This window comes from Gallus gallus, chromosome Z, assembly GCF_016699485.2.
Source record: "Gallus gallus isolate bGalGal1 chromosome Z, bGalGal1.mat.broiler.GRCg7b, whole genome shotgun sequence".
Classification (NCBI taxonomy): domain Eukaryota; kingdom Metazoa; phylum Chordata; class Aves; order Galliformes; family Phasianidae; genus Gallus; species Gallus gallus.
Genome location: NC_052572.1, coordinates 21,355,110 through 21,367,444, shown reverse-complemented (window position 1 = coordinate 21,367,444; position 12,335 = coordinate 21,355,110). Strand labels below are relative to the sequence as shown.

The 12,335-nt window shown below is 41.8% G+C and overlaps 1 protein-coding gene across 12 annotated transcripts in view; it reads right to left on the bottom strand.

Moving 5' to 3' along the window:
* The window catches only part of ERBIN (erbb2 interacting protein), a 120,155-nt gene that overhangs the window by 34,252 nt on the left and 73,568 nt on the right, over nt 1-12,335 (bottom strand). For all 12 annotated transcript variants that reach the window (XM_046905528.1, XM_046905529.1, XM_046905527.1 and 9 more), the window contains one exon: nt 3,115-3,171. In XM_046905528.1, the coding sequence (XP_046761484.1) occupies nt 3,115-3,171 (57 nt within the window). The remainder of the gene's footprint in view (nt 1-3,114; nt 3,172-12,335) is intronic.

The window sequence follows — 12,335 nt, the reverse complement described above, 5'->3', positions numbered from 1 at the left end:
CTATAATAAAAAACTTCACTGACTCTATGCCCTTGTTTCTTTGTATTTTTGCCAAAATTTCTGATCCAACAAATATATCCACTCAACTGTAAAACATGTAAATGTGTTTGTAAGATGCCTTCCTCACTACTTGCCTAATTTATAGTATTTTCAGCTTTGTTATAGCAATCTTTCCTTAAAATCTCATCTCCTTGCTTTCTCATATTGTTTACAGAACAACTACACTTTCAGATAAAATGCGCACAAAGCTTCTGATACTCTAAAAATGTTAAAATATTAGGAAGACTTACTTATGAAGAAAAAGAGGAATACAGGAATGGAGACAAAAAATACTTGATCATCAAATTCTCTATGAAAGGAACTGCATAACGCCATGATGAACTGAAAAGTCTGTTTCATACTTCAAAACTGGTGATGTTGCTATCAAATTGGTCCAATGCTAATGGAATAGACAATCTGATTCTAATGCTGTAAATTGTTAATTTCACTAACCTGCATACTTCAAGTAATGTACAACTCAAGATGTGAGAATGGCCCTGAATCATTCTATTCACCCTACTGAAAAGCTTGCTTCTAAAAAAAATACTCATTTTTACGTTTACTCGTGTTAGATAAACAGAAGTTTCAAATTTATCTTTTTACATTTGCATTAAGCTGAAAGCTGGAAAAGTTGGTATCAGATAAATGTCTCTAAAATATTCTCCTGCATTTTTGCTTTCCTTTAAGTAGAAATGTTTTTACTGAGTTGGTTTGCATTGTAATACTGCCAGTTTTGCAGCTTCTGGGTGTGGATAAGCTCCAGGAGAAAAGATGTATTTTGCACAAAGCAAGGTTAATTTAGTACATTGGCATTAATTACCTATTTTGATTAACAGACTTCTAAGTGCTTTATGATTTAATGTTAAATTATGTGCATTTTTAACTCAGCAAGAGGATTTTCTATCAGTTTCTATTCTGGCATAATAGCTCAAGCAGGCCACAGGTGACTTCTCTGGTTAAAACAACTGAGTCCCAGCGTACATCACACAAATAATATATTATTCTAGTGCCTCACTGTAGCAAAATACATAATTATATGTGTATCGTAGTCTCCGAAGCTTTAATCTCTCTTAATTGAATCAGAAGAGTAGAAGAAGAGAATAATAAAGGCAGCAGCTCAGCAGGTATTGTAGCTCATTAAGGAGGTGCTGCAGAGGACATCCTCATGACAGCTACTGTTCAGTTTTCCAGCAAGGATGGAACCCTAAACACAATGAAGTCAAGAAAAAGAACTCCCAGCAGGTTTAGGAGAACTTGCATAAATCAGAGTGATTTCTGTAAACTACCCTTTTAAAAAATATCGCACGTAATTCATGTTATTAGTGTTAATTGTGCCAATTAAAGTCAGTAATTTTGTAAACAAAACTTGTATTAGCTATATGTTTTAATTATACTTTCCCCATTGAGAGTAATTTCATCTACATAGTTACTATCCCAAATTACATGTTGTTATTTCTTTCTATCAAAAATTAGTGTCATCAGAAAGAGGGAAGGAGAGCTTTTCTGTCACATTAATGGGTAGAAAGTCTGAAAAAATTACATTCACATGTTCTGGTACTATATATTTCACTCCAAATTTATGTTTCAGCATTTTTAGATCAGCAGACACAGTACGGTATCTAAACAGACAAGAAGGGAAATTGAATGGAACATAGTTTAGTCATTAGGAAAACTGGCTGCTGTACTTGAAGGGCTGGAAAGTCACACCTCAGCCTACTCATATAAGTCTCTGCTAACATCTGCGCTGAATAGAGACTATACAACAGTTAGCACCTTCTCTTCTCTGCTAAAGCATCGGAAATAGTTGCATTGTTCAAAACTAGTACCTTTCTTCACCAGTTTTTCTATTGCCGAAGGAGGACCACTTATTGCTCACCTCAAGTTGCACAGGACGCTACATCTGGTTATTCACTGCCCTCATTCAGCATCTGCTTCTCAATTCACCTTCTACACCTCTGCTAACCTAGCTGCAGGAATCTTGCCAAGCTGAGCAGGTTTGATGAAATGAGATTTGCAAGCAGCAAAATGCTAGATTTTAAGAGGCATGTTTAATTTGGTTTAATGTTAAAACAAATGCTATAGCAATTTCCAGAATTATTTTTCAACCACAAAAAAATATGGCTGAGGAATCTGCTTCCATTACATTACAGAACTCAGTGCATTGTACACTCTGTGTTAAAGATTCTGTGCAATACACTTTCTTCACCAATGAAGTACATTAAATGCAAAAAATTGTTCACATTATGTGAATTACATTTTTTCAGTCATTCTGAGTGAGCATCTCAAACTCCACATTTGTTTTAGAGATAATGATCTTAATTACCAATCCTAAGTAACAGAAACTCAGCCAGAAGAGATGTACCCAGATACAAACAGAATAATTGAATCATTAAAGTTGGAAAGACCACTAAGATCATCTAGTTCAATCACCACTGCATCACTAAAATCATGTCACTCAATGCGACATCTCCCACTTCCTTGAAAACCTTCTTCAGGGATGGTGACTCCAACACTTCCCTGGGCAGCCTGTTCCAATACACCACCACTCCTTCCAAGAAATTTTCCCTAACATCCAACATGAGCCTCCCCTGGCACAACTAAAAGCCATGATCTCTCTTTGGGAAAAGAGACCAGCTTACTATAACCTCCTCCTTTCAGGCCACTGCAGAGAGCAATAAAGTCTCCTTGAGCCTCCCGCTCTCCAGACTGAATAATCCCAGTTTCCCCAACTACTCCTCAGAGGATGTTGTTAAATGCTGTGTGCAAAGAAACATCTCCAGATACCTCAGACTCATCCTGAAAAGACCACATTCAGAAATCTACAGAGCTAGACATGGACAGAAACTTTAAAATACAGAATATGTGAGGGGGAAGGGAAGAAAATCAGTCAAACTTCAGTATATGAAGACCAGTCAGTCTGCTGGTGTAAGTAGCTTCAGCAGCTATGAAGGGAAAGTTTCTTGTAATACTACAAATTTTAAGTTGTAATCTACTTTTTAAATATGTATTAATTTATTAGCATATCTACAGTAGAAACCCTCAAAAGCATTCCATATAAATTTCACACTTACTTACTTTGGCAATATTTTTAACTGGTTTTCTCTAAGTTCCAATATCTGGAGTTTAGTTAATCTGTAACAAAAAAAAAAAAAAAAGAAAAATGGGAACAAATTATCTCACAGTACTCTATATTACCATAAAAACAATCTCAGAACTTGTTTATATTGCTAAACTTACATTTTAAAAGAGATTAACAAGTTTTAAATATTTTCCTCTAAGAATACAAATATGTTTTACACAGAAACCTGCATGTTATTTTAAATTCATTTATTCATTAAGGTTTGGTTTTTGCATAGTGGCAAACAAACTGTATCTAGCCCAGTTTCCTGCACCTCAAACATAGTTCTTTTCCTTCAGCCTACAGTTTTTTAAGCATTTCATTGGATTCATTAGCATATGCTGTCCTCACATAAAGTAGTCATGAAATAAAAGAAGAAAGGCAGCATAATTCTGCAAAAGTCGTAATGATAAATTTCTAATACAGGCAATTTATCAAAGCACATCAGCTGAAAAGCCTCAATAGTGGAATGCCTGTGGAATGCAGTGGAAATCCAAAAGGTAAAACCAACTTTTAAACTCGTATTGGATTTCCTTCCATATTCTGTTTTTAGTCAGCTTCTGAATCCATTTTGATATTTCTGTTAGGAGGTAGTTTGACCTTTCTCTGAGTAAATCCTTGGTGCAATATAAATAACCTCTAAATCACAAACTGAATTGCTTGGCCCAGATAAGTTCAAGGCAGACTCAACATTAAAGCAACATACTGTCTCCAGCGGGTTTTTGTTTGCATTAGGACAGAAGTGACAAGACTCTCTGTTAAGTGAAACACACAAAAAAAAACTTTATTTGGTTTAAAAAAGACAAGTTCATAAAGACAAGAACTATACACATATTGCCTGGACAAAACATGATAGTAAGCTCCAGGACAGAAAAAGGAGCTTGGTGAACATACCAGTCTTTCCTGAAGCTGCAGAACTGAGTATGTTTTAAGGACGCAGATGAAAACCTATTTAGGTGTGAGAACTATGTTTTAAGTAAAAATAGAAAGCCTGTAAACAATATTTCCCGTTCCTCAAAACTTTCTCTCATTTTTGGATGCTTTTGAAAGTAGCAGTCCTACAGGTAACCTAAGAATTCAACTGTTACCTTGAAATAGGGCACTCAGTCTAGTTCAGCATGGCAAGCAATAGTTGCCAGCTGGTTGCAACTGCTGGAGAGGAACCTCCTCCCTGAAAGCTTTCCAAAGAAAAATCAAACCTGTAACAAGACTGAAAGAATACTCTACAGTGGGTATCTGAAACAAGAGAATTAAATCTCCTCCCTCTTTGAATAACTGGATATTGCCCCCACCTGTGTTAATATTACTGTGGTTTCACAAGCAACCCATATGAAAGTTGCATTTGAATCCTGTTCAGACTTGGCCCACGGGGAACTGAACAAGCATCCAGACTTAGAAAGTGCTGGAGACCTGATTTTGTGCTACTCTACGTTAAGAAAAACATTTTCCGTGTTTTAAAACACATTGATTTCAAAGGAGTTATGCCTTTCCTCTAACAAGAGGTAAAACAAAAAGTGTGAAAACAAAACAGCTAAAAAGCAAAGCAAAAGGAAGATATTTCTTACACTTGCTCAAAAGCTTATTGAAGCTACTAAGCTCTTTGTTTTGCCTAGAACAAAAGTGGGAAGGACAACTTCCTAGCTTTAAGTCACAAAAGGCATTAAAGATCATGCAGTTTAACTGTCAACCTGACCTACTGATTCCCACCACTAAACTATGACACTTACTGCCACATCTTGTAAATACCTCCAGGGATGGGGACTCCACCGCTTCCCTGGGCAGCCTGTTCCAATATTTGACTTTCCTCTCTAGGAATGAATTTGTCCCAACATCAAATCTACACTTCTCTAGCACAACTTAGGTCTACTTCCTTGTGCCCTACCACTTGTCACCTGAGAAAATTTTGGGAAGGTTTCCGTAATCAAACACTACATTAGGCCCCCATCAATGTTTTGCTTTGATGACAGGGAAAGTAGCTAGTTTTCAGTTTTTCCTCACAACACATGTATGTAGTCAAATTTCTTAATTGAAAGTAGGAGAAGTATTCATATGATAAGCTATAAATAGGTACACTCACATGTCACTGACTTTTGCCAGAACTCATTGTACAACACTTCTAATAAGCTAATTGTGTGAGTTTAAAAGACTGCCTTTGGTGATAAAAAGGTTCACAACCTTGTGACCTTATTTCATGTCCTCACTTCAGGTAACCTTAAGAGTCTGGAGAGACAAATATCTAATTTGTTGTGTATAGAGCAAAGGCTACTAGCTAAATATTTTCAGTCTCTCCAGGTTGGGAAATACAGGCTGTGTCTAAAATAGCAATTTTCTTACAGTAATTAACCAGAAATATTGGCCTCAAGTAGTTGCCATTTCTTCCATTATTGCTGGGGGTTAATTCAAGTTTAATGTAATAACATACATCAAATACTTAATCTCGCTGCTTTTTAATTTGCTGGTGTACAGACCCATGCTAAGCATCTAAATTCCTGCTATGAGACTGAAAAAAATAATCTTTAGTTTGGAAAATAAGTCATTATGGCAGAATACATATTTCCTGTTCCATCTGATAACAAAAATTTGTCATACTTAGAAGAAAGTCTCTCAGCTGTAAAAATACGTAGTCACAAATACTTATATAACACCTAAACACAAAGCTATAGCAGAGTATTACTCCAGTGTACCCACTGTAATGGACTTAACAAAATTATTATTGAACAATTTTTATGTAACCAATTTAAGCTACATTATAAAAGTGGGATAACTTTTATTTAAAACAAAATTTCTACCTTGCTCATTTTAATATCTTCTTCATAATTTGATCAATGTAACTTCAAAATATTTAAAATGTGCAAGTATACAGCAGCATACTTAGTAATTCACTATGCAACAGCAGTTATTCCTTAGACAGCTACTAATATTTCATAGAGAGAGGATCCTGATTTTTCACCTCTTTTGCAGCTTTACTAATGCAGAAACACTCTTTTAAAATCATAACTAATAATGAAACAGGACTCAAATGCATACATCCTGTAGTGGGTTATGCTTGGCATAAGTTTGCAAACTTACTTAGGTGTAACTAAATCAAGTTCTCAGTTCAATCTCCACTGTACATTTAATTTAAAAAGATATTCCAAATTAGACACTACTTAAAATACCTGGTGCTGCAAATGGATGAGAAACAAGATTAAAGTAAAACAATAAAAAAAGCATAAAAGAAGTTCTCTGGAAGCAAAACTGAAAAATACAGACAACTTTCTTAGTGTTTCTAAAATGATGCTGAAGATACACCTCTTTGCTTGTTTTAAACGTACAGCAATAAAGTTTCCCTTTTAAAGCTGTTTACATATTCACGTGCAGTGAGCTCTAGGTTTAAAACACTCTGCTTACAGATTTTCATATCTGAATCAAAATATATATGATATATTTAGATATGCAACATATAGATTTCTTTGGTACACATGTGCAGTTTTCATAAATCTGTGCATTGGCACAGAAGCTAACTCTGGAACCCAAGTTGCTATTAATAAATTCAAAATAGAATTTGGAAGTGGAAAAAAAAAACACTACCATCTCAGAATTCCAAATAAAATGCCCCATCTAATCTACTGATTTTTAAGAAGCCTAAGAGGCTTGACAAGTATCACTAAAAAAACAGCAAGTAAGTAAAGCTCATAAGGAAGGGGGAAAGTGTCATGGTTTTGTAACTTCGCTATTGGTATTCCACATCATAACATCATGGACAAAAGAGAAGAACTACGTATCCCAGAGGACCTCACGGTCAGAGAAGGAAGACACATCACGGAAGATACGTCATCTGGTTGCGCGCGGTGCTTCTTCACTTTCGCTTGCTGCCGGGAGAGGAGTGGGTGTGCTTTCCAAGCCGGGCGCCTTCATCAAGTAAGGCTTTCGGTTTCGGAAACTCTCTCACTCTCTCTCTCTCTCCCTCTCTATCGCTCTTTCGCTCTCTCTCCCTCATTCCATTTGGTTTATTATACTTACTCCCAATTAGATGGTATTGTATCGTGTCATCTTGCATCTCAACATCATAGTTAGTAAAATAAGTTCTCCTTCTTAGATTGTTGCCACCGCTTCGTTTTTCTCGGGAAGTGAAGGGGGAGGGGGGCCCACAAGCCTACCGGCCCCCTGTCACGGGCACAGATCTATCTAGGTAACTCCGTGACAATTTGGTGGAGAATGCGGGGTGGAAGGCGGCCCCCACCACGGCCACGAAGCCGCCGAAGATGACGAGCGTGCGGAACAGCCTGGCCATGGCGGCGGAGGGACGCCCCGCGTCCGGGACGGAAGCTCCGCGGCCGCCGCTTCCGGGCGAGACGGGGCCCGGCGGGCGGAGCGGGGAGGGCGGCGTGCCGCCGCCGAGCTCCGCAGACGCAGCGACGGCGCTGGGGCGGACGCTTCCTGCCGAGCGCCAGCGCTCTGTCGCTCCGACGCTGCTCGGCCCCCCCGCGACCGGATGCCGCCCCGGCCCAGCCGCGCCCTCCTCTCATGCTTAATACATATACATAGAACTACTGACTGCACTCCCCCAACATCAAATTCCCTTGTGGTACACATTGAACATCCCCATCTTTCTGCATCACCCACCAAGTGGAGCCAGGTCCCTGGGCAAAAACAGTTCCACGGAGAGGTCTGCCCTTTCCAGAGGCTGGAAGGACCCAAACTGCTTTTCCCAACATGCTCTTTGCATGTACTACAGGGACCTTATCTCCCTCTACAGTATGTAGGGAGCTGGAATGGGTAGGACCATCACGATTGATAGATCCCCTGGTGTTGACCAACCAGGTGGCTTCTGCCAGATGCTTCTCCCAGTGCTTAAATGTTCCACCGCCCATTGCCTTCAGCATAGTTTTTAACAACCCATTGTATCGTTCAATCTTACCAGAAGCTGGTGCATGATAGGGGATATGATAAATCCATTCAATGCCATGTTCTTTGGCCCAAGTATTTATAAGAGAATTTTTAAAATGAGTCCCATTATCTGATTCAATTCTTTCTGGGGTGCCATGTCGCCACAGAACTTGTTTCTCCAGACCTAATATGGTATTTCTGGCGGTAGCATGGGGTACTGCATATGTTTCAAGCCACCCAGTGGTCGCTTCCACCATGGTGAGCACATAACGCTTACCATTGCAGGATCGTGGCAAGGTGATATAGTCAATCTGCCACGCCTCCCCATATTTATACTTTTGCCATCGCCCTTCCTCCCAGAGAGGTTTCATCCTCTTGGCTTGTTTGATTATGGCGCATGTTTCACAGTCATGAATAACTTGTGCAATAGCATCCATAGTTAAGTCCACCCCTCGGTCTCTAGCCCACTTATACGTTGCATCTCTCCCTTGATGGCCCGAGGTCTCATGGGCCCACCGAGCTAGAAATAATTCACCCTTGTTCTGCCAGTCCAAGTCTATTTGAGCCACCTCAATTTTGGCTGCCTGATCTACGTGATGGTTATTTTTCTGTTCTTCCGTAGCCCGACTCTTGGGCACATGAGCATCTACGTGGCGCACCTTTACCACCATATTTTTTATTCGGGCAGCAATGTCTTTCCACAGTTCAGCAGACCAAATAGGTTTACCTCTCCGTTGCCAGTTATTTTGCTCCCACTGCTGTAACCACCCCCATAAGGCATTCGCCACCATCCATGAATCAGTATAAAGATAAAGCACTGGCCACCCCTCCCGTTCAGCGACATCTAAGGCTAGTTGGACAGCCTTGACCTCTGCAAACTGACTTGATTCTCCTTTTCCTTCAGTGGCCTCTGCAACTTGTCGCACGGGGCTCCACACAGCAGCTTTCCATCTGCGATACTTCCCAACAATACGACACGATCCATCTGTGAACAGGGCATATTTCTTTTCATTTCCTGGTAGTTCATTATATGGTGGGGCCTCTTTGGCACGTGATACCTCTTCTCCTGGTGATGTTTCAAACTTTTTACCTTCAGGCCAGTCCATGATCACCTCTAAGATTCCTGGACGACTGAAGTTCCCCATTCGAGCTCGTTGTGTAATCAGTGCAATCCACTTGCTCCAAGTGGCATCAGTAGCATGATGGGTGGAGGGAATCTTTCCTTTAAACATCCAGTTCAGCACTGGCAGTCGAGGTGCCAGGAGGAGCTGCGTCTCAGTACCGACTACTTCGGAAGCAGCCCTAACCCCCTCATACGCGGCTAAGATTTCCTTCTCAGTTGGGGTGTAGCACTCTTCAGACCCCCTGTATGCTCGACTCCAGAATCCCAGGGGTCGGCCTCGGGTCTCCCCTGAGGTTCTTTGCCACAAGCTCCAGGTGGGACCTTTCTCTCCAGCAGCAGTGTAGAGGATGTTCTTTACATCCTGTCCCGTCCGTACTGGCCCCAGAGCCACGGCACGGGCTATCTCATGTTTGATCTGCTCAAAAGCCTGCTGCTGTTCAGGACCCCATGTAAAATCATTCTTCTTCCGCGTCACTTGATACAGGGGGCTTACAATAAGGCTATAGTTTGGAACATGCATCCTCCAAAAGCCCACTACACCCAGAAAAGATTGTGTCTCTTTCTTATTAATGGGTGGAGACATGGCAGTGATTTTGTCAATCACATCTGCTGGGATGTGACGGCGCCCATCTTGCCACTTTATACCTAGGAACTGAATCTCCTGGGCAGGTCCTTTCACTTTGCTTCGCTTAATAGCAAAACCAGCTTGCAGAAGAATTTGGATTATTTGCTCTCCTTTCTTAAAAACATCTTCTGCTGTATCGCCCCACACAACAATATCATCAATGTATTGCAGATGCTCAGGAGCACTGCCCTGTTCCAATACAGTTTGGATTAATCCGTGGCAAATGGTTGGGCTGTGTTTCCACCCCTGGGGCAAACGGTTCCAAGTATACTGAATGCCCCTCCAGGTGAAGGCGAACTGTGGCCTGCACTCTCTGGCCAGAGGAATGGAAAAGAAGGCATTAGCGATGTCAATGGTGGCATACCACTTGGCTGCTTTTGACTCCAATTCATATTGGAGTTCTAGCATGTCCGGCACAGCAGCACTCAGCGGGGGTGTGACTTCATTCAGGCCACGGTAGTCTACCGTCAGCCTCCATTCTCCACTGGCTTTACGCACTGGCCATATGGGGCTGTTAAAAGGTGAATGGGTTCTGCTGATCACTCCTTGACTTTCTAGTTGACGAATCAATTTATGAATAGGGAGCAAGGAATCCCTGTTGGTTCGATACTGCCGTCTATGCACTGCTTTGGTGGCAATTGGTACCTGCTGCTCTTTTACTTGCAGCAACCCCACAGCAGACGGATCTTCTGACAGGCCAGGCAAAACAGATAGCTGCTTAATGTTGTCTGTATCTACAGCAGCTATTCCAAAGGCCCATCGATACCCCTTAGGATCCTTGAAATGCCCCCTTCTGAGGTAATCAATACCCAGTATGCATGGAGCCCCTGGGCCAGTCACAATAGGATGCTTTTGCCAGTCTTTACCAGTGAGGCTTATTTTGGCCTCCAACACAGTCAGTTCTTGAGAACCCCCAGTCACTCCAGAAATATGGACTGATTCTGTCCCTTCATGATTCGAGGGCATTAGAGTGCACTGTGCACCGGTATCCACCAATGCCTTATATTTCTGTGGTTCTGATGTGCCAGGCCATCGGATCCACACAGTCCAATAAACTCTGTTATCCCTCTCCCTCCCCTGACTGAGGGCAGGGCCCCTCTATTCATTACCTGTTGTAACTGGAGCAACTACACTGGTGGTTGGTCTGTTCTGTAATTCTCTCACTCGTGCTCGCAGTACGGGAGTATCTTGATCGTGCCACTTCCTCATATCTTCTCCATGGTCACGGAGATAACGCCACAAGGCAACACGCGAAGCCGTCCTGTTGTTGTTTCTCACTCGAGCAGGAAAGCGTTTGCCTTCGGTAGCTGAAATTTTTGATGTTACAGGTGAGGAGGGGGATCCATCTTCTTTAATTAATTGGATTTTCATTAGTTTGATAAGCTCTTTCATTAGGCCCCTTTGCTTATCTTGTTCGTCGTCAAACGTTTCCGATACTATTACGGGTTCTACAGGTTCATCACGATTAATCAATAGGGACATCTGCTCTTCTACATCACCCAGTCTGTTTGCTAACTCTGTGACGGCTGAAATGGAAACGTGGGTTGGGGGTAGATGCTGCTCATAGTTTTGGAGTGTAAGAATCAATTCGAAGACTAGGGGTCTTCTCTGTTGGTCCTCGTATCTGTGGAATGTGGCTAATAGTGTGGGGGCGTATCTGTCTGGTGCTGCTCTCGTAAGTTTTTGCCATATTTCAGGTGTTGTCCTCACTCTCTCCGGATCATGGTTTTGGCGTGGATCGTTAGGAACAAAATTAGACTCATAGAGCATTTCCACCAGGGCTATTTCCCTCAAATACTGGATACCTCTCTCAATTGTATTCCACGTTTTCTTTGCAGGCTGCAGAAGTTCTTTGTAGGGATACCTTTCCTTCACAGCTATTAGTATTCGGTCCCAGAGGGTTGCAGCTTCATCCAAACATCTACTAATTGCTCTGTCGATGGATTTGTCTCCGGCAATGTCTCCTAATTGGCGTGCTTCATTACCATCTAGAGACAAGCTACTGGCCCCACTATCCCAACAACGAAGCAACCAGGTGACAACAGTTTCATTCGGGCGTCGTTCAAATTCCTTTCTTGAGCTTATGATCTCAGACATCTTGAGAGGTCGACGAACAGTAATAGAGATCTCCTCTTCATCGCTGTCCTCTTCGTGCCTCTTAGTTTTTGCTTTTGCTTTTCTTGGTTCTGAGGAAGTCCCCTCACCTGGATCTTCCTCTACCACCTCCTCTTCCACTTCCTCTCCTTCTTCTTCTTCTTCCTTTTTTCGCTCTAGACGTGAGGACACCCGCTTCCATTTCTTGCCTTCTACAGGGGCTACTGACACTGTTACTGGTGTCTGTTGTGACTGATCAGGTCTGACTTGGAGATTTCCCCCTTCGGCTTGCACCTCCGCTCGGAAACTGTCTCTCTCCAGAACAGTACTATACAGGGCGCGGTAGGCACAAGCCAAGCCCCAGATGAGTCGTGCCTCCTTTGATCTATCTAAGCCGCACTGCCCTTGACTCAAATGCTGGCTCAGTTTCTCGGGATCCCACAGATGTTCAGGGGTGAAATCCCATG